The 24,732-nt window shown below is 36.7% G+C and overlaps 1 protein-coding gene across 6 annotated transcripts in view; it reads right to left on the bottom strand.

Moving 5' to 3' along the window:
* The window catches only part of LOC120422970 (sodium/hydrogen exchanger 3), a 94,844-nt gene that overhangs the window by 50,723 nt on the left and 19,389 nt on the right, over window positions 1–24,732 (bottom strand). For all 6 annotated transcript variants that reach the window (XM_052708934.1, XM_052708929.1, XM_052708930.1 and 3 more), the window contains exons 2-3: window positions 17,583–18,336; window positions 12,880–13,183 (exon numbers count right to left, since the gene is read on the bottom strand). In XM_052708934.1, the coding sequence (XP_052564894.1) occupies window positions 12,880–13,183; window positions 17,583–18,152 (874 nt within the window). In that variant the 5' untranslated portion in view covers window positions 18,153–18,336. The remainder of the gene's footprint in view (window positions 1–12,879; window positions 13,184–17,582; window positions 18,337–24,732) is intronic.

The raw sequence follows: 24,732 nt of genomic DNA, 5'->3' as shown, positions 1-24,732 counted from the left end.
GATTAGTATTTCTTGTCCGTAAAACAAGCACTAACTAGCCACAGTCATTATCACGAGTGATTAATTTAATAGAACACAATAAACCTCGTGATATCGTGTTTATAGTTTGCTGAGTCTGCCTTTATGTTGAGCAGTTCATCATTTTAAGGAAAAATTGATCATCATTGAAATTTACAAAAAAAAATAATCATGCTATTTTTGACCATTTAAATTTAGTAATGATTTACATATCCTAAACATAAATTGGAAAATTGGCACAAAATAAAACACGATGTGTAACATAACCATGATTAAAATTCAAAAAAGTGTCACAAGTAAATATTTTCCCTTCGCAAAATCCCCCCAACCAAAATCAATAACGTTTAATCCCGTTGTTTTTCCACAGCATTGTGTACACAACACTAAGAAACTTTCCAGTGCCAACATAACCAGAACAAGCATCTTCAAAAACACTCTCTCTATCTAGCTCGAGAACACACAGTACAAGTGGGAGCGGGGTAGTACCTACTACAAGAACTGACAAGTGAAAAACAAAAAAACTTTCATAAGCTCATCGAACACGCTGCCTCTCCCAGTAGTTCCTTCTTTCATTAACCGGCAAAACATGCTCGCTCAGGGGTAAACTTTGGCTCGTGCTCAACCGAACACTATGAATTAGGAGAGAGTGGCGTATATTTGGCCAATCTGACTGTTTTTTTTAAATAATTAATTTTACAAAACTAGAATAGATTTCGGCTAAGATATCTTAAATGTTAAGGTTTAAAAAAATAAGTTTGTGCTATAATATGAACCCTCTCAAAGATAGGATTTTTGCTGCCATGTGTTCGGTGATGTTTCGCTACTTTAGTGTCAGTCTATAGCCATTTATGATGAGTGAGTAAATGTGGCACATAAGACGACAGTGTCAAGCAGCTTTTGACACATGTGCCATGGCCTGTTGAGAGTTCTTGGGTTATTCGTTGTGAAAATGAGTAAGAATAAGAAAATTGAGTTTCATGCATACTTTATTCAGACTCTGATTTGTCGTCATTTTTAAATAAAAATTCGAAACGCCAACCAAAAGTGAACCTTAATTTGCACCAATTGAGGTCTCATAAAAAACACGATACTACCATCGGGCACTAGTTTTAACCGCTTGAAGCGACTTCAATCGAATTGTACCGGATCAAACCACACCGTTCGCCTGCCAGCCTGTCATTATTAATTTAGTGCACGAATGTGGGGTGGTGGTGTGGCTCAGCTTCAGCTGGGTTGTTGATGGCAATTTGCCGCCACAGATATGCCGTCGAACTTAAAAGTAATAAGTGTAACAAGTTGGTGTTTGGTTCATCACTGCTGCTGTGTCTTCAGCCTTCACAGCAAAACTCGATATGAACAGAAGACCTCTTGGCTTCCAGTAACTGATAGACTAATCAAGTAAATTGGCTGGTTGGATGCAATGCAGTCCAACGAAGTACACAGCAAAAAAAAGTTGAATTTTAGAAAGTTGAAAATTTGGTTGGTTTAATATAACCTATTTTTTTGGGTAATATTACTCCAAAAATGTGTAAAAGTGTGAACCTGTAAAATATTCACCAGAAACTGATAAAAATTCACCAATTCCTGATGTAATTTTACACATTTTTTATGACGCAAAATCTGTCGCCATTTCCTGATGAATATTACCATCATTTTGTTCTGTGTAGTTGTGAAAGTGATAATAATGTGAGGAAACTATCCATTGCGACTTGATTTGCTTTTAACAGGATTACAAATACACAGAAAAAAAAGTTGAATTTTGGAATGTTGAAAATTTGGTAGGTTGAATATTAACTCTATTTTTGAGTAATATTACATAAAAAATGTGTAAAAATGTGAACCTGATGAATATTAGCATAGCATAGCATAGCATTGGTGTCTACCCGTAGCTGCTACTTCGTTATTGACCAGGACCCCCAAACATTGCTCCGTGGACCACAGATGAAAAGTAGGAACCAATCATCACCCCTTCGCAATTTTCAAAGGTCCCTATCATGCTGATCAATACCGACGCCGGCCACGACCAGAGGTAAGACACGGGGAAGTGGATGGGAATGTTAGTCCGATACTTGAGTGATGGGACCGCCAAATCGACTGCGTCTCCGACAAAGTATCACATGAGTTTTGAGGGGTTAGTAAGATGGGTATGAGGTCAGGATTCACTGTGGTAGGTGATGCGACCATAAGCAATTTGTTTATCGGTTGAAATTTTAAAAATCTTAGGCAGCCGGCTGCGGAAAGATAGCTATCTAGGGATTTAAATATAGTATTAATTCGACCGCGATTCTCCAGAAATTCTCCGTCGGCGTGCCTTCCGATCAACGGTGATGTAGGAAGGGCTTCATTTATTGAAATGATTATTGAAATGATATAGAAAGGGCTTAATCCAGCAATACGACTTGCTAGTCTCAAAAAAAAAAAAAATAGGTACGTTTTTATAGAAAACTGTAAATAGAGAACAACACAAAAAAACTCATCGGCCAACGAACGCGAGTGGAAAAAAAACAATGAAAAAAAAAAAGAAAGTAAAAAAACAGAACTGCGCGTCCCGAAAAGCACCACACTACTGATGCCATTATTTAATTATAATAGCCAATCACCCAATGCACTCGAACAGCGACACAAAAGAGACGGAAAATAACACGAAAAAATAGGACTGCGCGTCCACACAGGCACCGCACTACTCCGCCAAATGTGAACCTGATGAATATTCATCAAAAACTGATGAAAATTCATCATTTTCTGGGGTAAAATTAATCATTTTTTTGCCACAAAATCTGTCACCATTTCCTGATGAATATTACCATCATTTTTTTTTTCTGTGTAGTTCTTAAATTTATATGGGTAATTCTCCGCCAACTCACACAGCAGTTGCCCCGACCCCTCTTCGATTTGCGTGAAACTTTGTTCTAAGGGGTAACTTTTGTCCCTGATCACAAATCCGAGGTCCGTTTTTTGATATCTCGTGACGGAGGGGCGGTACGACCCCTTCCATTTTTGAACATGCGAAAAAAGAGGTGTTTTTCAATAATTTGCAACCTGAAACGGTGATGAGATAGAAATTTGGTGTCAAATGGGCTTTTATGTAAAATTGTACGCCCAATTTGATGGCGTACCGTAAACCGGGGTGACTTTGATAGGATTTCAATTTGTTTTTGGAATATTTTTTAACAGGCAAGGTTTTTCTCAAGATTATTATTTTTAAAACATGTACTGGGGTAGGCCACACAAAGTCCATGCACTATTTTGGAAAAAAAGTTTTTTCAATAATGTTTAGAAAAATAGTTACGTTAAAAATTCTTAGTTTTAATTCCGGGGTGACTATGATAGTCATAGTTTTTCTTGTTAAAATCATATTTATGATGTACAAACTTTATTTGTACGCTAAACGTACCATCACTAAAGTAGCTGATATAGTTTTTAAGAAAAAAAATCAATGTTTATATTTAGTTAACTAAGTTTATAAGCTTTTTAACAAAATACATATAAATTTTAGGTAAAATTGTTAAAAAGTCGGAATTTTGCCTGAAATTTGTTAAAACCAGTTTTGTTTGTAAAATTATCGGTTTATATTGCATTTTATACTGAATTCGAAGCACGAATCACAAGTTTTCACATTTTACATGAAATTTGTTCAACTGAAATTGCCTATAAATTTGGAATTTTTTTTAATTGTGTTTCAAAAACACATATTATTTATTATTTATAAACTTTTTTAACCTTCTCCAAGTGGAAAATTGTCCAAAGAATCCGAAAATGCATTCCGTTTCCGATAAAAAATCATGTTTATTGAGAAAATCATGACACTTTGAGAAGTTTAAAATAATGACTTTCATCAACATTTTCTTAACTATAGTTAACTTACTTTTTAAACTTGTCAAAATTTTATGAAAAGTTCTTCTTGAGGTACTTTGAACACTTCTCTACCACGGTCAGTATGTTTCTAAACCATTCCTTACGTATTTTAATTGTACTCTTCATTTTGTGGAAAAATCGCAAACCTATCAAAGTCACCCCGGCTATCAATGTCACCCCGTTTTACGGTACTCAGAATTCCGAAAAAAAACGTATTTTTCATTGAAAAAACACTTAAATAGTTTTAAAAACTCTGCCATTTTTCGTTACTCGACTGTACAAAATGTTGTAACTAGAGCGTCCAATTTCCCGTCCCGGGGAAAAAAATCCCGGGAATTCCCGGGATTTCCCGTAAAAGAATATTTCCCGTTTCCCGGGAAATTTCTAAATTTCCCGGGAATTCCCGAAATTCAAGCGGAAGTATACATTTTCTTACTTTTTTGGTAATTTTTTTAAAGCTACAAAAAAAAATAATGGAAGGACTAAATTTAATTTTAATACATTCAATTTACTGTTTTTATAGAACTTATTAGTTCGTCTGAAAATTTCATGTCAAGATTTATTTCAGATGATATTATTTTTTGAAGCATTCACAACTAGGAATAGATCTTTATTTGTTGGGCAACAAAAATTACGATATTATGAAATGAAAATAAACTATTAAAATTTTTGTAAGCTTTTTAAACGATTTTTGTTTATATCATTTGAAAATAAGGTAACTCTTCCCGCCAAGATCAAAGAATTAGGTTAATTTGTTAAAAAGTGTTCGAGAAATTACAGTCAAAAGTTAAAAATGTATAGAGCTACCAAGGGCGTGCCGTTTTAATCTGAATATACTAAACTTTTTTTTTTCTATGAAAAATCTTTCAACCGAAGTCTTTTATTAGGCCGAATCATGAAAAAACATTAAAAAACTTTTTTGCAATTCCGCCGTGAAACAACTTACTTTTCCTGTCATTCTTGAACGACGAAATAGCCTACTTTTCTGTACCAAAAATAAAAGAATCGAATAGCAACACTTTTCAAAATAAATGCTGAAAAGTTCTACTTTTCAGCACTGCAATGGGTGCTGAAAAGTTGAACTTTTCAGCACTTCTTTCGATAAGTAACACTTTTCAACATTTTTTTTATTTAAACAATTTATTGACAAAATACAAGAAAATTTTACTTAAAATTTCACTCAATGGGTGTTTTTCGGAATTTCAAAAAATGTTCTATGGAACTCGTTGCAAAACTTGATTTTTTCAGCACTCGACGTATTTATCCAACTCGGTGAACCTCGTTGGATAAATGTACGGCTCGTGCTGAAAAAATCCTCTTTTTGCAACTTGTTGCATAAACTACTATTTCGTATTATATAAAAAGTGCCTAAAAAATGCAAACATATTTCAAGACTCGCTCCAAACATTTGAAAACTTTGAGTTGTGATTACATAAAAATTGTAATTCAAGTGAATAGCAGATTTTTAAGGTAAATTCAATGCTTATCTATTTATTCATGAGATTAAACCAGTAAGATTTGTTCTGGATAAAATATTTGCCATGAAAAACATATTTTCTTCATTCTTTTTTTCATTTCAATGTTTTGTCATGAAAAACATATTTGCATGTTTTTTTTTTGTTTCTGCTAAATTATCAATTTTATTCTTTATCATATTCTCTTAAAATGGTCACAGAGACGTATTCAAAATCAATTTTATCGTTTTGGAGCATGGATTCATTTTACTCACTTTCCAAACACTGTGATTAAAAAAATTACCTAGCTACTTCTTATCAATACAAAATAATAATCTTTTTTTTTATATTTTGAACGAATTGCAAGACAGCTTATATATTTAGAAAATTTATATATTTTCTTGAAGTTGTATGTTTTTTTTACAAGCAGCCAAGGCATTAATTGAACCTAACACTTATTTTGACCATTATAGTTGCTATTTTATACTATTTTGTTGCAAAATATTAACCAAAACCAGGATCAGAACAATTTTCGATAAATTTCAAATTTCCCGGGATTTCCCGGGAAATTTGTTGAAAATTTCCCGTTTCCCGGGAATTTTGTAACCCCGGGAAATTGGACGCTCTAGTTGTAACATGTCATTTTAAGGGAAATTTAATATACTTTTCTAATCTACATTGACCCAGTTGGGTCTCTTTTAATCAGGAATGGCCAAAGTGTCGTGTGGCGTGCCCAGCGTGAAATTCTGGGTCCACTCCGGTACCAGTCTGTTGACAACAGCAGACCTTGACCGAATCTACTTTCGCGTGAGAAATGTCGTCGAGCTTGTGGTCTAGGTCAAGTGGCGTGAAGAAGCGCGCAATTTATGAGTCATTCGCAGTTTTGGGTTGGGCTGTTTTTTTTGCATTATTGGTGAAGCGGGTTTTGCCCTTCTTGAGAAAATCAAACTGAGGTCACCTCTGGAGTCCCATTAATTTCACTCTTGTGAGAGATTCAAGTCTCAGCAATTAAACAAATCGAATTGAATTCTCCCACTCGGGGTGCCAAATGAAGCTTGACGAGATGGGCCGAGAACTCATCGAAACGCCTGTCATATTTGAATTAAGATTGATACCAATTCAATTACAGTGTCCACACGCCACCTAGTGACTGTAGTGTATAGTGTAGTGGTGCTACTGCTGGCCATAATTGCTCTGGAGCAGAGGAGAAGAGGCCATCTACGCCCCATCTAGGGGCCATTTCACAGCCAGCAGTATTGCGGATGGTCCCGAGATTCTGCTGCATGCGGGTTCAGTACCGATCAAACTCGAATCGAACTTTATTTATCGGTATGTGATATGACGATATAAGAGATGAATTTATGCGTTCAACCTCGTTCCAAATCGTTGAACCGTCGACCCACCGAGTTGTCGTCGATGGCCACACTGGACGTCCAGTTGTCTGCAGAAAGTACGAAAATAGCACCAACGCCACCAGAGACTGCGAGAGAGAAATGGGCATTTAAACATTCATTCAACTCGGGCGCTTTTATTGATTCATAAATAATGGCCGCTTGAAAATTAAAAATAAAACCGCAGAATGCAGCTGCAAATGGTGGCGCATTCGATTTGGGTGTCCCTCTTCAGGACAGGGAGGATCGTACCCTCAAATGAAGTGACGGGGGAAATTGAAATAATAATAGAGTCGAGATCGATCATTTCAATTGATTCGTATAGCCGTGCTGAATGTTTGATTAATAATTCTGACGCTTCGTGAATTTGATGCTGATGAGGATGGAGCTTGGTAACGAGTTCAACCAGAGTCAATTGAATTATGACAGTTGTTTATATTTAAACAAAAATGCCTTTTTTACTGACCTTCCTTCACGAGATTTGAAAAAAGTTGATTATGATTCAAAAATCACATAAATTAGGAAAACAGGATTGTGGTGAATGAAATTGTACATCCTCGTGGATTGAACTGGCAGCTACACAGTAAAACCAACTAAGTACACTCAACCCCCGGTGAATGGTCACTTTTTTAGTTTAACACTTTTTTAGTTTGACACTTTTTAACTTTTTTTAAACTAAAAAGTCACGAACTGTCACTTATTACACGTTTGATAGTGTGTGTGAACTCCGGGTTAAAGGTGACCCCGTTCGTTTGGCAACAGTTGGTGTCAAATCATCGAGGTTTGAGTGTCATTTTGGAAGGTGTAAAATTAGAAGGTTACCACTTTTATGATGCAATATTACCAAGTGGCAAAACACTGCAAAAGTGGTGAATTTACCCAATTTTATATGTAAAATTACACATATTTCCATTGTATCCATAACCATGATCAGATGTATATTATCAAGATTTTTTTTACTGTGTATGTCCTGCAGACATACTTTGTCAACTCTCACGGATTCGAAAACAAAAGACCCTTCCACTTTTTAATATTGGAGGATAACATTTCATATTTAAAAAAGGCTTAACAACATAAATCTTAGTCCTTTTAAAATGTTAAGCTTGACTTTAAAATATAAAAAAAATATGATAGAATTCAGATAGATCTCAGTTTAAAACTCCTTTTAAAAGTTGCAGTTGAACTTCAAAGTGCGATATGCCATCATTACATACACGACAGAATAAAAAAATGTTGCTTTAGTCAGATTTTCATAGTTATAAAAACAAAAATTGCTAGAATTTTCTCAGACACCTGATTTTTTTTACAGAAATGGATTCTTGAATTAACCTTAACTTGAAAGCAGTATGTTTTATTGTAAACAAAGGTAATTTGAGTACTTTATGATTGTAAACTTGCTTATGCTTTTATAAGGAATATTGTCTTTAGGAATTTCATTATAAAATATAGAAAAAGTTTGCTTTGATTAATGTCCCAGACTATGCCTCTCCCATTTTTTTCTATTTTAAATGATAATGGTGCCATTTTATAGCAGAGAATGTGAAAACAAGCAAAAAATAGATAGGCAAAATGTAACGATAAAGGGTGGTAGAATAGGCCAAATACTACCAAAAACAAACATAAACTAAACTAGATATATGCAAATTAAAATACTAAAAATGAAACAAGAAAAACGTAAAACAAGAGAAGTAAAATTTTTCGTAGAACAAAAGTTGCTCAAAATGACCTCCTGAACATAGAAAAATAAAAATCTTCAAAAAAAAACTTTGGCAGTAGAGGCTTAATATCTGCCAAAATTGTATGAAAACGTGTATGGACCACCCAGTGATGTAAAATGCTTTCTTTGGTCATAGCCCCTCTAAAAGTTTAAGTCGAAACAAAAATTATAATTTATGAAATCGGTCGATTTTGCTTATTTAAGCAAACAATTTTTTTATTAAGAGCAGAAATTTTCATTTTAAGTTTCAAGATTTTTTAATTTTTGTACGGTTATTTTTTAGAGTGTAACAATACTACACATCTACTATTGAATCTTTTAGTAAAAAATAGACAAACTGTACCAGAATGAGGTTGATATGTCCAGTACTTAATTGAATATTTCTACAGAAAACACAACAACGTTTCTCTGAAAACATGTTCAAGACTTTTTGGTCTCCAAAAAGTGTCACCGGAGCAAAAACAACGCCATTAACCGAAGGATGTGTACCAGTGCAACCTGTGCTCAGTAAATTCCGCACTTTGCACTGGTCGGCAGATGCACTCCCAACAAACACCGCACATGTTTGTCCAAGTGCTTGATCAACCGCCAGGACGGTGAAACGGTGTGTCAACATACCCCTCCTGGATGATATATTTCAAACCATAAAATAACTAATTTTCCATCAAAGAAATATGTATATTTACGATGTCGTTTGCAAATAAACTTGAGCACACACACACAGAGGGAAAAACATCGCCCGTTAGCTTGCAATAATTTTCGCCCGAGAATCTTTCGTGATAACAATCCATAAAGTTGTCACCAAGGCTGAGGAACTGATGGCATCGGTATCGATTACTTCTGAATCAATAAAGTGAGTCAAACGGGTGGCGTTTACCGCCAGTTCTCGAGCCAAGTGGTTTGGAAAAAACAGAAAACAAGTCACACACGTGCAAGTACGCAGCAAAGCCATCCTGCAAGCCCGCGCTTCCGAAGGTATGTTGTGTTGAACAACTACATTGTGCGCGGAGATATCATTCTCTCACGTATCAATTCCATCTGTGAGATGCAAACTATTGCTACAGTTTTATCTATGTTGGGGGAGGAGGGTGAAAGGTGATTGAGGTAGGGGAAGGAGGAATTCCAGACCAATGCGGTGTTCTGTGATCTATTTTTAAAATAGTGATGTATGTTAAATTATAGACATTACGTTTGATTCAATATCATTAGAAAGAAATCGATGATGCTATTATGCAGTTAATGATGAGTTATCATATGGCTTGGATAGCTATTGATACGACTAATTGGTTAAAGCGAACCAAAATAAAAATTTAGCAATTTTCTCATCAAATAGTTTGGCTTAAGATTTTGTTTTAATCTTTTTTGATTAAATGTGACAAAAAATCAACAGAACATTTTTTCAAAAAAAAAATGGAATTTTTTGATAGTTGAGCATGAGCATGAGCATGAGCATGGTTGACTGCCAATGAGCTGCTACTCCGTTATTGACAGATCAGCTGAAGTTAAACAATGAATCAAAAATGATCAGTGGGAGCCAACCATCCGTTCACTGTTTAACCTCTGAAGATCCCTGCTTTATTAGTCAATACCGGCGCCCTCCCAAGAAGCCTGCAGTTCAACGAAAGGGAGGAATGTTAGTCCGATAGTTGAAGTTGCAGACTCATCAAGCACATAGTTTTTCGCTATATACTTGTTGATACCGCATGAGACCGTTGAATCCACAGCATCTCTTTCAAGCATCACGTGATTAATATTTTTTTTGGGTTAGTAGGATAAGGTATTGGCTTTTCGATGCCTACCGAGCTACGACGCTATGGGGAGGACTTTCATAACAGACCCGTCGGCGAGCCTTCCGAGCAACGATGCTATGGGGAGGTCTTTCTGGTTAACACACAAAATCACTCACACACAGTTTTTTGCTTCACTATTAACTTGACGATCCAAAATGTCAGTGCGTCTTTCGATCATTTTATAGAAATGGCTTTTTCACCGCAAAAAAATAAAACCTTATTCAAAAAATTAAAACACAATCCACCTGACGCCGTGCCTTCCGATAAACGGTGATATAGGAAGGGCTTTGAAAATCACAAAAATCACTTTTCACTCCGATTATTTGTTTACGACCACGCGCTCCCTTTGCCAATTATCCACTCAAATGTAATTTTTTGATAGCTTAAACTATTAATTTTGCATGTTCAAAAATGAAAGGGGTCGTACCGCCCCTCCGTCACGAGATATCGAAAAACGGACCTCGGATTCGTGATCAGAGACAAAAGTTACCCCTTAGGACAACATTCCACGTAAATCGAAATGTGAGTTGACGGAGAATTACCCCGATAAAAAATATAATTTTATTTAATTTTTTTATCAAAAAATTTTAATTTCAAAAATTAGGTTTTTTGATGCAGGTCAATCTTGCAATCGACTGGAACATTTTTGGAAAAGAGCAATATTTTCAAAGTATAGAATTTTAGGTAAAATGTACGAAAAAACTATTTTTTTACAATTTAAACAATATAAACGTTTCTACATTTTCTATTGAGCTTTGTAGACTGACAAGTTGTAGACAGTGACAACAAATAGTTGTGACAAAGCCTCTTACAGTATAAAAAAAAGTATAAACAAATAAATTACAAGCAATGATTTCAACATTTGAATTATTTTTTTTTTTCAAAAATAATGTATTAAACACCTGTCGACACCCATTAGTTGCTGAGATATCGGCATTAGAAAATTGTGGGTTGTTCGGTTGAGGCTAAGAAAACATCAATTATCCTGTTTTCAAACACTTGCATGGCAATATCTCAGCAACTAAGGGTCGTATTAACAAAGTTCAAAAAATCAAAATATAGAGAATTTTCTCAGCTTTTCAAAAATATTTTTTCAAAAGTGGGCAAACATGTGCACTAATTTTGAAAAATGAAAAACTGTGAGTATTTTCAAAAAAGTTTCTTAAAAATGGCTTTACCTAAAAAACGGTCCACTTTATCAAAATTTCACTAAAGTACTTTTTGATTGCAAATTTGATTTTACATCGAAAAATGAAGTTGAAAAATTTTTGCGACCAAAATTTCATTTTTTTGAAAAAATCAGTATTGATTAAAAAATTCAACTCGGTCAAAGATTTTTTGCACAACCTGGAAATTTCTAAAAAGTTGGCATTTAATGTCCCCTAAAATATATTAAGAAAATAGTGTTTTTTTTTTTTGCAAATCAAGTTTCAGTGACAAAAAGTTAAATCATTTCATGTATCATTTTTTTTTTCAGTGTAGTCCTTATCCATTCCTTCAAAAGATACAGATTTTTGACTTTTCATACTTCATTTTTGTATGGACAGCTGCCAAATTTGTATGGAAAATTATATGGACAAACTAATGATGCAAAATGGCTTCTTTGGGCATACCGAAGGCACAAAAAAAAATTCAGTCGGATTAAAAAATACCTAAAAAAAATCGAATGACCGAAATCTGAGTTAACTGCTCATCGACAATTTTCGATCGACAATCGATTAAACAATCGCATTATCTCGTTCTTCTGTCGAATTTTGTCAATGGTAGATCGAAATATTTTGATTATGACCGAAATTTTTCAATCGACAAAATTCGATCGTGAATTGAAAATTAAAAAAGATTTTTTAAGCTAGAAACGATAATCTTCAATAACCTTGTCATAAATAAAAGGTAAATATATAAAGTAAAATAACAAAGATAATCCAGTGATAAAAATGTTTCGCAATCATCATGAAAAATCGTTATCGCCTGGTGCAAAAACCCCGCCAAAACAACGCACCAGAATAAACACAAATAAAGCGATTCTACCCCCCGTTTCAGCCCCCCAACATTGAACCGTTTGCGAAATTAGAGACCTCCTCCTGGTCTCACCAGACATCGTTACATTGCCCCGGGGCCACGCGACTGCCACGCGCGCTCTTCTTCAAATTGAGCCCTGCGCGATGAATGGCGTAAGCATATTTTTTACTCCTAAATGGTAAACATGTTTATGGACGGAGAGTCCTATTCCGGGTAAACAAATGCTCCTCCTGGCCCCGAGACTGGTTCGGCTGTTTACACGTTGCTCGCCCTCCGGCCAAACCATTGAATGGTCGCCCCCGCTCTCAACCGTAGATCTCTGATGGACTCAAGTAACTCAAGTAGAAAGTGTTTTCAAAGCGTGAGCGGCCCAGTTTTTGAAGTTTTGGTAATTGTTTAGATTTTCTTATATTTTTTTCGTAGTATAAAACGAATTTCACATCAAATAAATGTCCCTTCACCCTACACAATTTCTAAGCGCAAATTACACCCATCCGTTCCGCGCCGACGCCGGACTTCATCCATCAATGACCAACTGACCACAACACCCCTCGACTGACCACCCCACAGTAGTCGGAGTCATTAATGTGTCAATAATTAGCCCTAGCTACTAACCGCCCACAGCCATCACTCACCGATTTTCGCTATACTGGCCGACAGGATCCACACGCCAATCACGAAGGGCGTCTCGACGCGGGAAAATTCCACCTGCGCCACCGGATATCGTTCCACCTCGTGCCCTCCAGTGGCATGGCCATCCTCGTCGTGGCCAGTTTCACCATCCTGCCGCGAGGAACCACTGCCTCCTCCTGCTCCGTCCGATGGCACCGTCGAGGACACTATCGAGGCCAGCTCGGCGGATCGTTTTAATTGACTCTCGCTTGGCCCCAGGGAACCGAAGCCGGCCAGCCCCGGCGTGGCCACCAGCTGTTCCGACGACTGTGGAGGAGAAAGCAATAACAACGGATTAATGAGAATGTCAGTGGAAATGAGCTTTGGTTGAGGTTTTTTACGACACTTTGTTTGTAAGCAGTGGGATAGCTGGTAACATTTCGTCGCTTGTGTGCTATCTTGTGACACGTCTGCTGTAAAAAGATAGGACGTGTCACAAGATAGCACACAAGCGACGATTTATTAAAAATACCTGACTCTTATTAAAATTAAAGATTAAAGCAAAAATAATATAAACGCAATTCAAACGAAAACGGTACCCAATTTTCCCAATGCTTCTAGGGCTACCCTTACAGCTGGCCGTGCAAAAATGGTCAGTTTTGGGCGCTAATAATTGCGGGAAAAAAATCTTAAAATATGGTGTCTTGTGGAAAGTTGTTTTAAATTTAATTAAGGTTCTACATCCGAGAAATGTTAAGAATTGGATTACTATGGCGCCCTCAACAGGTAAAAAAGTATAACAGTTGCCTTTCTCCATACATTTTGACGATTTTTTCCATACAAACTTCAAACGATTAGAGGGAAATTTGGAATTAAGCCGTGTGATGGCAAAGCAAAGCAATCCACTTTAACGACCCCCGGGTCTTTTGTGGGCTCTGTAGCAAGTTTCTGCTCATTTCTAGGCGTCCGAAGGTTAAGTGTGGTGAGTCACCCAAAACCTCTTTTACGCAAATGGACCGACGTTTTACTTCCCCATCCGATAGAAAGCCAGGAGGATAAGGCGGGAATCGAACCCGCGCCCCATAGCAACTTAGGGATCGGCAGCCGAAGCCGCTAACCACCGCGCCACGAGGCCCTTCGCCTTGTGATGGACCAATCTTTAATTTCAGGGGGTAGCCCGAGGAAGCCTGGATTTGGACCACCCTACTATTCATTAATGTAATAATTGTCGTAAATGCAAGCGTAAATGTTAAATATGAAAATGATTTTTTTAGTCAAAATGGACCAAAACTTGCCGAGATATCTGACCAACTAAAAGAAAGGTGCCTCTGGAATATCTATTTTTCATGTCATGCAATCTTCTTGAGGATGTACCCTACAGACCAGTTTATCGATTTTCGGGAATCTCATTAATTATAAATTTTGAAGCAACATAAGTCAATCAACACCATTAAATAAGTAAAATTCCATACCGCAGGTCCATATGAAAGTTAAATAGTTATGTCTTTGGCCAAAATAATGAGACCCGTACTTTTTTTTGTTTAGCAATTAAGGTGATCTCTATTTCAACACAAAAATCACCTTTTTCAAAAAATCATATCTTCGCTTAATTTTAACTGTCTTGGGCGCAAATGAAAGATGATAAGAGTTTCAACAGTCTAGCCTAACATTTGAAAAAATCATCTGAAAACTTCACTTGCCGTATTGACAGTGTCTGGATCAAAAAGCCTAAATCTCAGTGGTTCTCAATTTTTATTGATCCATTTCCCCTTTGGCTGAATTACAAGAACTGCATTCTGCCGTTCATATCCAACTAATTGATATCATTGCCCAAATGTCATAACTTTGGCATTAATGTTTGCAGAAAGATAAAAAAAAATCACAGCATTACATTTTTTCTTCACTTGCAACAATTTACAAATATTTGAAGCATTTTCAAAAACGATTGTTCATTTACCTGCTCTTATTTAATGAAATGCAAAACCTTATGAAAAATATTTGTTTTTCTAAATATTCCTCAATGAAGCAAATGTAAACACTCAAAGTTTTAATTTTGATCAATCATGGTCTGTCTACCGACCGATTTTGGTTTAAAAAAAAAAACAAAAAGGTTTAGGTGTCAATTCACTTTTACAAAAATATTATTCAAAGCTCGATTATTATTCATATTAATAATAATAAAATTTTGCTCAACAATATGCAGAAACTCCCACAAATTAATGAAATAACAATCTGAAAAACTCAAATCTACGAAAAAACTCACGACTACTTTTTCATAAGAGCCCAGTTTCAAAAGAATTCAAATTTAATTTAATTTTCATAAAATTATCTAAATCTAACAAAAATCTAAAAAACATTGTATTTTTAAACAACCGTCATCTGGGGCGAATCCGGACACATGGGACGAATTGGGACAGCTGTTTTAGCAATGTTGCAGTTTAATGTTTTGATATTTTTGAGTGGTTTCGGATAGACCAGATTCAGAGCAACAAAATGTGTACATCCATTTCCAAATTAGAAGCTTTTATCTGCTCTAAAATGTGCCCAGATGACAGTACTCATTTTGAAAAAATATAAATACTAGCTTGAATTTAGGCCAAATATTTTTTGAAGTTTATGTCTCCTAACTCTGGGCAAAGTTGAGGGGGGAGAGGGGGGCAATAAAAATAAAAATTTGAAAAACAATCCATGGTATAAACATTTGAATGAAAAAAGTGTTTTAAAAATGCATTTAACACCTGCCCAGTTGTTTTGCAATCATTAGTTTTCAAAATATCAAAGCATTGACGATTTTTTTTTACCAAAGATAATCTTTTAACATTGCGCAATTACCACTGACTTGGACTTTGCACATGTTTATTACCACACAGAAAAAAAAATGATGGTAATATTCATCAGGAAATGGTGACAGATTTTGTGTATAAAAAAATGATTAATTTTACCTCAGAAAATGATGAATCTTCATCAGTTTTTTACGAATATTCACATTTTTACACATTTTTTATGTAATATTACTCAAAAAAAAGAGGTAATATTCAACCTACCAAATTTTCAACATTCCAAAATTCAACTTTTTTTCTGTGTACCGATTGCACTATTGCGACTTTTTGAATTCGAATGTTGGAACAATGGCTAATAATTGCAATTTTTATATTTTTTATTTTTACTTTGGTCAGAATCGAGGGACATAAACTTCAAAGAATATTTGCAACGGCCTTACTGTGAAACGTAATTTCACATTCAAAATATTTTTCATCAATCAATCAGACATCAACAACTTTGAAAAATGTTATAATTTTTTGGAAATGTCGCAAATCTTTATTTTTTTTTTCAATATCACATGATAAAGTTTGCGTAAAAACTAAAATACCGGGAACCAGAGATTTTTTCTGCTACGGTAAAAGTTAAAATTAGCTTCGACATTCCGAAGATATACAGGTTAATGTATTTTTTTATTTCAGTTTACAATATATGATTTTGAAACAAATTTGCTTTATGGAACAACCGTTTCAAAACGTCATTTTATGGACTTTACTTAGTCTGCTAGGACCACCCTAATCACCAAACAAAAAGAAAGGGTTTAGTTATTTTGACCAACTTCCAGCCGAAATTTGAGCCAATTTGAAGCTTATTGGAATCGCTGAAAAGTTTTGTTTTATCATGCCGAATAACACGTTTAACTAATTTTTTTTCTCGGTAAAAATTTGGTACTTAATTACAACGTTTTGTACCGCACTCATGGGATAAATGGTAGAAAACAAAAATAAAATGTTTTGAAACACTTCTTTCAACATGATTTGTACACAAATTATGTCAAATAGATACAAGAGTTTATTGCCCTCTCCAAAGCATCCAATGTATCTCTAGTTGCAGTTGCTGCACATGAAACGTTGCAATCCAACTATACCCTTTTGCAATCAGAGACAACCCGAATAACTTAATTACGAGTTCATCATAAGCTCCACTGTCATCCAGGGCGCGGTAATAAATGATATCTATAGTCGTCACACTGTTTTGACGACCATCCATCTCTCGTTGTCGTACACACTGAATGGTGCCAGCATGGTGACATGAAGACCGATAAATTGCTGCAAACGCGACCACTGTCACCAGCAGACTCTGCCGCATGGTATTTATCTTGGTAACGTAATACCTGGGACGCGGCCTGCCTGCCATAATTGGGCTCTCCAACAATGACAAACGACCGTTTGATACACTGCCATCATTGAGTCGGCTCGATTTCATATCTGTTGGGATGTTTACCATGTCGCAACATCAAGGTGTTTTTATTCGGTAGAATTTATTCTATGAAAAACAGTTTATCACCTGTCTTCGGCGAATTAGAACAATGTGGGTCAATCAGCAACGACTTCAACTTCACTTGATTTGTGCTACATTCTTCCATCAGCACGGGTCGAGTTCATTAGATTCCACTCACGCCAAATTTGCTGACGGTGCAGAAAAAGATCCATCAATGAGTTGAAGACATGCTCAGGTGAATTTGGCGTACGCCTTAAGCACGTGATCATGACAACGGATGACGAGATGAATTGGATGAATCATCGTGGAACGAGGAAAAAAAACAGTTGCTAATTGAGTCGGCTAACCGGTACTTCCCATTGTTTGAGTCGGGTTTTTTGGGGTTTCGATGTCACGAATTTCTAGCATGTTGTTGACCTCAGAGTATTTTTATGTGGCTTATTATAAATATCAGTTTGAAACTCACCATCGCCGCCTCCTCGCTGCCGCTACCTCCTGCCAGCACATTGCTACGATTGGGTCTAGCTAACACAAATCCACCGCCCTCGGCCAACAGCACGGTTACCACAGCCACACAGATGCCCAACTTCACTAGGTACTTGCTAAAACTACTGCTTCCGACGGGACGACCCTTCCGGGACCCACCAAAATGACCCATCACTAGTAGTGCCTTAACTAACAGGAAAACTTGACCAATCAAACCAACAACAACGGAACAACTCAACTGAACGTGGCCACTGGAATTCTGCTTCTTCCCAACTTCTTCTTCCTCTTCTTCGTTCCTAAGGAACCTGGCCCTAGCATCCCCAACACAACCCTCCTCACTATTTACGCCGGATTCTTCCTGTTCCGGTTTAGCACCATTCGTTGGAACCGGTTCCGGCACGACCCGGCAGGCCCGCCGTGACAGGTTCACCTCCTGCTCGAGCACGGTGGCCGCCGTCCGGGAGATTCTGCTCCAATGTTGCTCCATCGTGGACGACGACGATACTTCCGGCAAAGGTCCGGGATCAACCGACGATCTGCCACCTTTCATTGAGCGGACATTCCGGTTGCGTTTGTGTGTGTGTGTTTCTCTGTGTGTGCGGAGTATTGTGCGTTTCGTCCGAAATTTGTATCTCCGCGAGCGCGACAAATATTTACTTGCGTTTGATGTTGACTTTTTTCTGATATTTTTCTTTGGCTCGGATGATAGACGAGAACCACTTTGGCTGATGATGCTGGAAGGAGATAAGAAAAGAAGGGAAATGTTTATTGCTGAATGGAAACGGGCCCGAAATTGGATTTTTATGTGAGCTGAAGCAAAAGGCGCGTCGTCGTTCATCAAGCGCAGTTTAAGGGACTGACGAGCGTGTTGATGGGCGCAAATTGCGCGTGCCGTAAAAAGTTACGCAAACTAATCAATGAGGCGATATGATGGCAAATAGAGTCAATTCTTATTTAACTAATCAAAAGTTATTGATAAGAAAGTGGCTGCTGAAAATTGAACGAAAAAACTTGATTTTTGACCTGACAACCTAACAAGTTGCCGTATCCAATAAAACAAATAACTGCAAAAAATATCATTTGAAGCCTCAGATTCCAAATGTATCACAATTTCAAACATTTCTAACTTTTAATTCTCGATCACAAACATGCTGTGTGGTTTAACAGATCCAAAATTTGCATACAGATCGATAGCTGCCTAAACTGGTTTGCATTTCTATTTTAGTCTGAATTCATCTCTAACTGGAACATCCAGTCTCGAGCATCGTCGCGCTTGATAATATGAAGAAACTTCGTCGGCACAACAAGACCACACTATCAGTGAACTGCACTTTCAAGCGTTAAATTTAAAAGCTTTGCAGTGTCCAACATGGTCAACCCACTTAAATATAGTTTTTTCGAGAACAAACAAACCCACTTCCAAATTACAAGACCGTTTAAAAGTAAAGACACTTTGCTCAGTCATAGTTGGTCGTCAATATTTACTCTTCAAGGAATTGAAAGTAGTGTTTTGCAACACCGTTGTCGGTCTTTGGGCAAATATAAATTACAAATTCAAGCACCGCCACTTGCCACCAGCCGCAATTCTAATTTGCTTCTGCTGCCTTTAAAGTGCGATACCGATATCGATCCGGAGTGGCACGTGATTAAACTTGAACTACCGCGTGGGCTTATCAGAGCTGCGGCGGTTGTCCCACTTGAGCAGCTAACATGTCACACTTATCGGGGTGCACGGAAATGTCACGAGTTTGTCCAGCAGCAGCAGCTTCTCAGATTTCCCTTATCGAACTCGCGGTGGGCTGTTCCGATGGCACGGTTAGATGGTGGCCAAAATTGGGGTAGGAAAGTTACTGAATGAAAACACCCCCCTTCGATTGACCCTAATTGATTGTGCGTCTCCATTGTTGTCCAGTGATTGCGTTTCTTTGCACTGTTGACGTCGCGATAATGAATTTGTTTGTGTCGATTATGATTGATCGTCGGCCCGAATTTATTGACACTTGTGAGAAGATTTGTTTCGCATCGATGTGCTGTGGAAAATTCCTCCAAGAATCAGTGATAAAATAATTGATATCTATCTGTAGAATTTAACTTATAACCCCACGAGAGAAACATTTGAAATTTTGACAATTTTAAACAATAAAATTACCTTTTTTTAAAGATATTCAAACCTCAGTTTTTGTATTCGAAAAAAATTAAAAAGTATTTTTATTTTAAAAAGTAACATGTTTTAAAATCTACCTTATTCCAATAATTTTTTTTTGCAATAACATAGAACAACAAAATTTTGGCACAGGTTCAATTCGAGGGAGGGCATCCCAAGTAACATTTGAGACTTTATCGTAGCCGTTACAACCGCTATAAAACCTATCAGCCAAACCAACATTAAAACCCCTTAGTCGTATCAACCTCCCCAGAACCCCGATAAAACCCTAAAAAAAGGACCTCCGCAAAAGGTTCTTACGGCCTATTTATAAAACCTTCATAGGAGTACAAGGCTTTACAATTTAACAATGGTGGTTTTAACAACCTCCTCAAAGCCTTAATAAAACTGTTAAAACTTAGTCAGTAGTAATGGAAAAGTGACACTTCATACGTCTTCAAAGTCTTATGCGAAAAGTAAGTTTTATTCGGCCAAAAAAAAGGCTTCTTCTTACCAAATGATATAATGAAGATAGCTTGCAAAACTGGCGATGATCAATAAAAGATATTGAGGTAATTAATAATTTAAAAGCTTTCATCTCGCAATTGGTAGTTCAATTTCAGCTGCAGTTGAAATATTATCGATTGATGTGAGGGAGATATGACCGAGCCACGTAGCCCAGTGGTAACGCTTCCGCCTCGTAAACGGTAGATCGGGGTTCAAATCCCGGCTCGGACCAACACAACTTTTCCCTTCTGGAATCGATTGCTTAGTAAAGGGAAGGTAGTGTATCGTCACAAACTGGACCTTATCACGACACCTTAGGGAGGCGACCTATGGAATGTTAACATTAACCTTAATATGTTAACATTAAGTTGAGAATGAAACTGCCACTGAATCCGCTTTGTAAATGCCGGCCCCGATACTCTTCAAGGGTGTTCCCCTCAGGAACTGGGAAAGATTTACTTACTTGAGGGAGATAGAGCTGAACAAATCAACTCGCTTCATCAAAAATAATTATTTTGTAATTATAGTAAAACATGCTTTTACTAAAGTTACAAAAACGTGTGTTTTGATCAAATTTCAATCAAATTTATTGCTTTTTCTATTTGTTCAACCAAGATGGCGGCCAATCACATTCAATCAGACCACGCGTTAAGCGCCATATTTATGCATTGCTATTTCGCCGCGATAAATGTTTTTTAGAAGCTTATGGTTTCAAGTAAGCTTTTTGCATGCCTGATGGCACTTGACAACTACAACACCCTTGGTTTTAAACAATCACGCAATAAAACCGTTGGCATGGCATTGCCATCGGGTTTTCAAGATTCTCTTAAAACTTTCTTAAAACCTTATCGAAGCTAGTTAGCTTTTATTGTCACCAGAATGTATGTCCGAGTCATAAAACCTTCTTAAAACCTTTTAATCAGCCTAGCTTATTGGTTGCTGTGAATGCCGAAATAAAACTAACAAGCAATCAAGATGCTACCATAAAACCTCTTTGAACTTTGGGAACCCCAAAAACAAGTGCACTTTGATTTTTTCAAACATATTTTGACTGGTCCGATAGGTTTTTCTCCAATGTATGGAAAGTAAGTACGGTTCCCCTTATTTTTTGTTATTTGTTCATGGAAGTACATTTTTTCGGATTTTTGAGTACAAATCGGAATCGGAATAAATTAAACATCCAATTTAACATAAAGTCATCCCACATTAATGCAGCATTTAATTGAAAATCACATCTTTTTCGAATGAAAGAGATTGAAACGGATCGTATTATTCCTTAGGACAAAGTTACACGCAATTCATAAATTTAAAAAAGAAATAAGGTGACGACTTAATGAAATACAAAGCATTTTTGATCAACTTTCTCTTAAACTAAATGACCGCTTCACCTTAAGTCTGTTGCAAATTCTATTAAAAGTTTTTGTCCCCCGACTCCGGTCAAAGTCAAGGAAAGAACTTTCAACTTTCAACTTTCAAAAAAATTTGGAGCAAGAAGTATTGCAAAAACTTTATCCCGAACAGCAGATGACCAAAAAGGTTAAAGCAGCTGTCAGAAACTAAAACGATGAACAACAACAACTACCGAAAATTTGCAAAATATCAATAAATTTATGAAAATATTTTTTTCCTCAAGTCTTATTTCTATTTTCAGTTCTTAGTCCTAAAATACTAAATTTGTAAAAGTCTAAATAAGCAGTTTTTCATTGAAAATACAAAAAATAATCGTTCTAAATGTATTTTAAATAGATTGGGTAATTCTCCGCCAACTCACACAGCAGTTGCCCCGACCATTTCTGCCATTTTCCGTTACTCAACTGTAATTTTTTTTGGAACATGTCATTTTAAGGGAAATTAAATTAACTTTTCGAATCTACACTGACCCAGAAGGGTCATTTCTTCATTTAGAACAAAAATTTTCATTTTAAAATTTCGTGTTTTTTCTAACTTTGCAGGGTTTTTTTTTTGGGTTGTAACAATGTTCTATAAAGTTGCAGAGCAGACAATTACAAAACTTTTAATATAAAAACATAAGGGGTTTGCTTATAAACATCACGAGTTATCGTGATTTTAGGAAAAAAAAGTAACATTTTGCGTTTTCTTTGTTTCGTTGTCCGTGTCTGTCACTGGTGACCATGAACGGCCATGATCAACGACGACCAACTTTTTCAAAACTTTTTTTTTCATAAAATCGCGATAACTCGTGATGAATATAAGGAAACCCCTTATGTTTATATATCACAATTTTTATAATTGTCTGCTCTACAACTTTGTACAACATTGTTACACTCTAAAAAATAACACTGCAAAGTTAGAAAAAACGCGAAATTTTAAAATGAAATTTTTTGTTCTAAATGAAAAATGACCCTTCTGGGTCAATGTAGATTCATGTTTCATGTTTCAAAAAAAATTACAGTTGAGTAACGGAAAATGGCAGAGTTTTTAAAACTTTTTTTGTGTTTTTTTCGATGAAAAATACGTTTTTCGGAATTCTGAGTACGCCATCAAATCAGGCGTCTAATTTTACATAAAAGTCCCTTTGACACCAAATTTCTATCTCATCATCGTTTCAGGCTGCAAATTATTGAAAAACACCTCTTTTTTCGCATGTTCAAAAATTGAAGGGGTCGTACCGCCCCTCCGTCACGAGATATAAAAAAACGGACCTCGGATTCGTGATCAGGGACAAAAGTTACCTCTTAGGACAAAGTTTCACGCAAATCGAAGAGGGGTCGGGGCAACTTTTCCCGATTTCGTGTGAGTTGGTAGAGAATTACCCATTACAATCAATTGCACAAATTTTTCAATGAAATTTTAATTTTCAGCATAAATTCTCCCCTGATTTTTTGGAATATCTTGGAGGAGGGGGGGGGGGGACAAACACATGAAATAAAATTTGCAAATAGTAAGCCGAGAAAGAAATTGGCCTTACTGATCAAATCACAAGCCAAGTATTTTATAATGTTACTCGTTATGTAGATAAATGAAACTATTATTTCACTAACATTGCCTTGTTCTTATATTTTATTGCGAACATTTCGTTTCTCTGTAAATGGGATCTATTCAAACGTAAGAAAAGCAAATCATAAAAAAATTACTCTCCCTAACCTTGCTCACAGTTTGTTGCCCTTCATCCGCCGTGCCAAAAGTTAATCCAGCGTGGTCTGGTCGGGAAAAGTCGAAAAAACAAAAGCACCCGTCGGAAATATGACGATAACTTACGATGCCAAAACAAAAATTGGTCCCATACACACACACAAATACACACGATAAGCGCACAAACACAAACAAGCCAGAGAGCTTAACCATGCCGCCGAGCCGGTCGGTTATGCTCGAAGGAATTTTACGAGCATCGCATTCGCGAAAAGCCCCAGACTTTGTTCGGCCCCAAAACGATGTTAGCATACAAATTGAGCCCAAAGGAAGAAAAAAAGGAAAGAGAGCAATTCCAGAAACACCACCACCACTGCCAGAGGAGCTGAGACTGAGACGTTTCAAGTCAATTTGGCGCCAGTCGGCAAACCATAACCTTTTCACTCTCGGATGGAGAAAAATGCGTCCAACTTTTGTTGTCCTTGGTTCGCGCGCAAAAGTCATCAAAGAGCTTCAAAGAGCTACTTGGGGCAGGTTGGAGCCACCAGCAGCAGCAGCTCACGCTCGAAACGATGATGGGAGATAAAAGCTGAGCTGGCTGGTGGAGAACTTGAACTTAATCTGACGGGGGTTATAGCTAATCGTATACTTAAATAAAGATTATATGATTCACTGGTTATGTTTCCACCAGTTAGAATGAAGAAAATCATATACTTGGTTGTGTTTCAATGAGATGACATTCACATCTGTATGAACTCTTTTGCATTTCTCATCGATCGAATGCAGATCTTTTTGTGATTGAACATTTGCATACAAATGATAAAAGCGATTGCATCGTAAAATGCACTAGCCAAGGGCTGCAAAGTAAATCACATTCTCGAAGAAAATTTAGATTTGGCTCACGGTACTGATACTTGCTGGTAGATGCAGAATAGGGTGACAACAAAAAAAAATCGTCATCAGGGATCCCCTCTGATTCGATTCCTTAGGCAAAAATAAGTATCTGTGCCAATTTTGAGCCAAATCGGTTAAATTTTAAGGGTGGGAAAAATGCAGAAAAACATTGTCCAAGTGTGAGATTCTTGTAGGAAATTTAATTTTCTACAACTTTGTCGAAGGATGCAAAACGATCCGAGTTGATCCTGATTTTTGATGACTTTTAAGTCAATTTATTTTCATCGCATTGCTAATAACTTATCAGGATCAACTCGGATCTTCTTGCACCCTTGGACAAAGTTGTAGGAAATTAAATTTCCTACAAGAATCTCACACTTGGAAAATTTTGGGCGAGACCCGCGCCACCTGCTGCCAAAATCTTGAAGCGATGTTTTTCCCCATACATGTTTGCGGTTTTTCCCATATAAACTTCAACGATAAAAAGCGACCCCTT

The sequence above is a fragment of the Culex pipiens genome, chromosome 2 (genome assembly GCF_016801865.2).
Source record: "Culex pipiens pallens isolate TS chromosome 2, TS_CPP_V2, whole genome shotgun sequence".
NCBI lineage: Eukaryota > Metazoa > Arthropoda > Insecta > Diptera > Culicidae > Culex > Culex pipiens.
The sequence above is the reverse complement of the archived record's forward strand: the minus strand, read 5'-3'. Positions and strand labels throughout refer to the sequence as shown.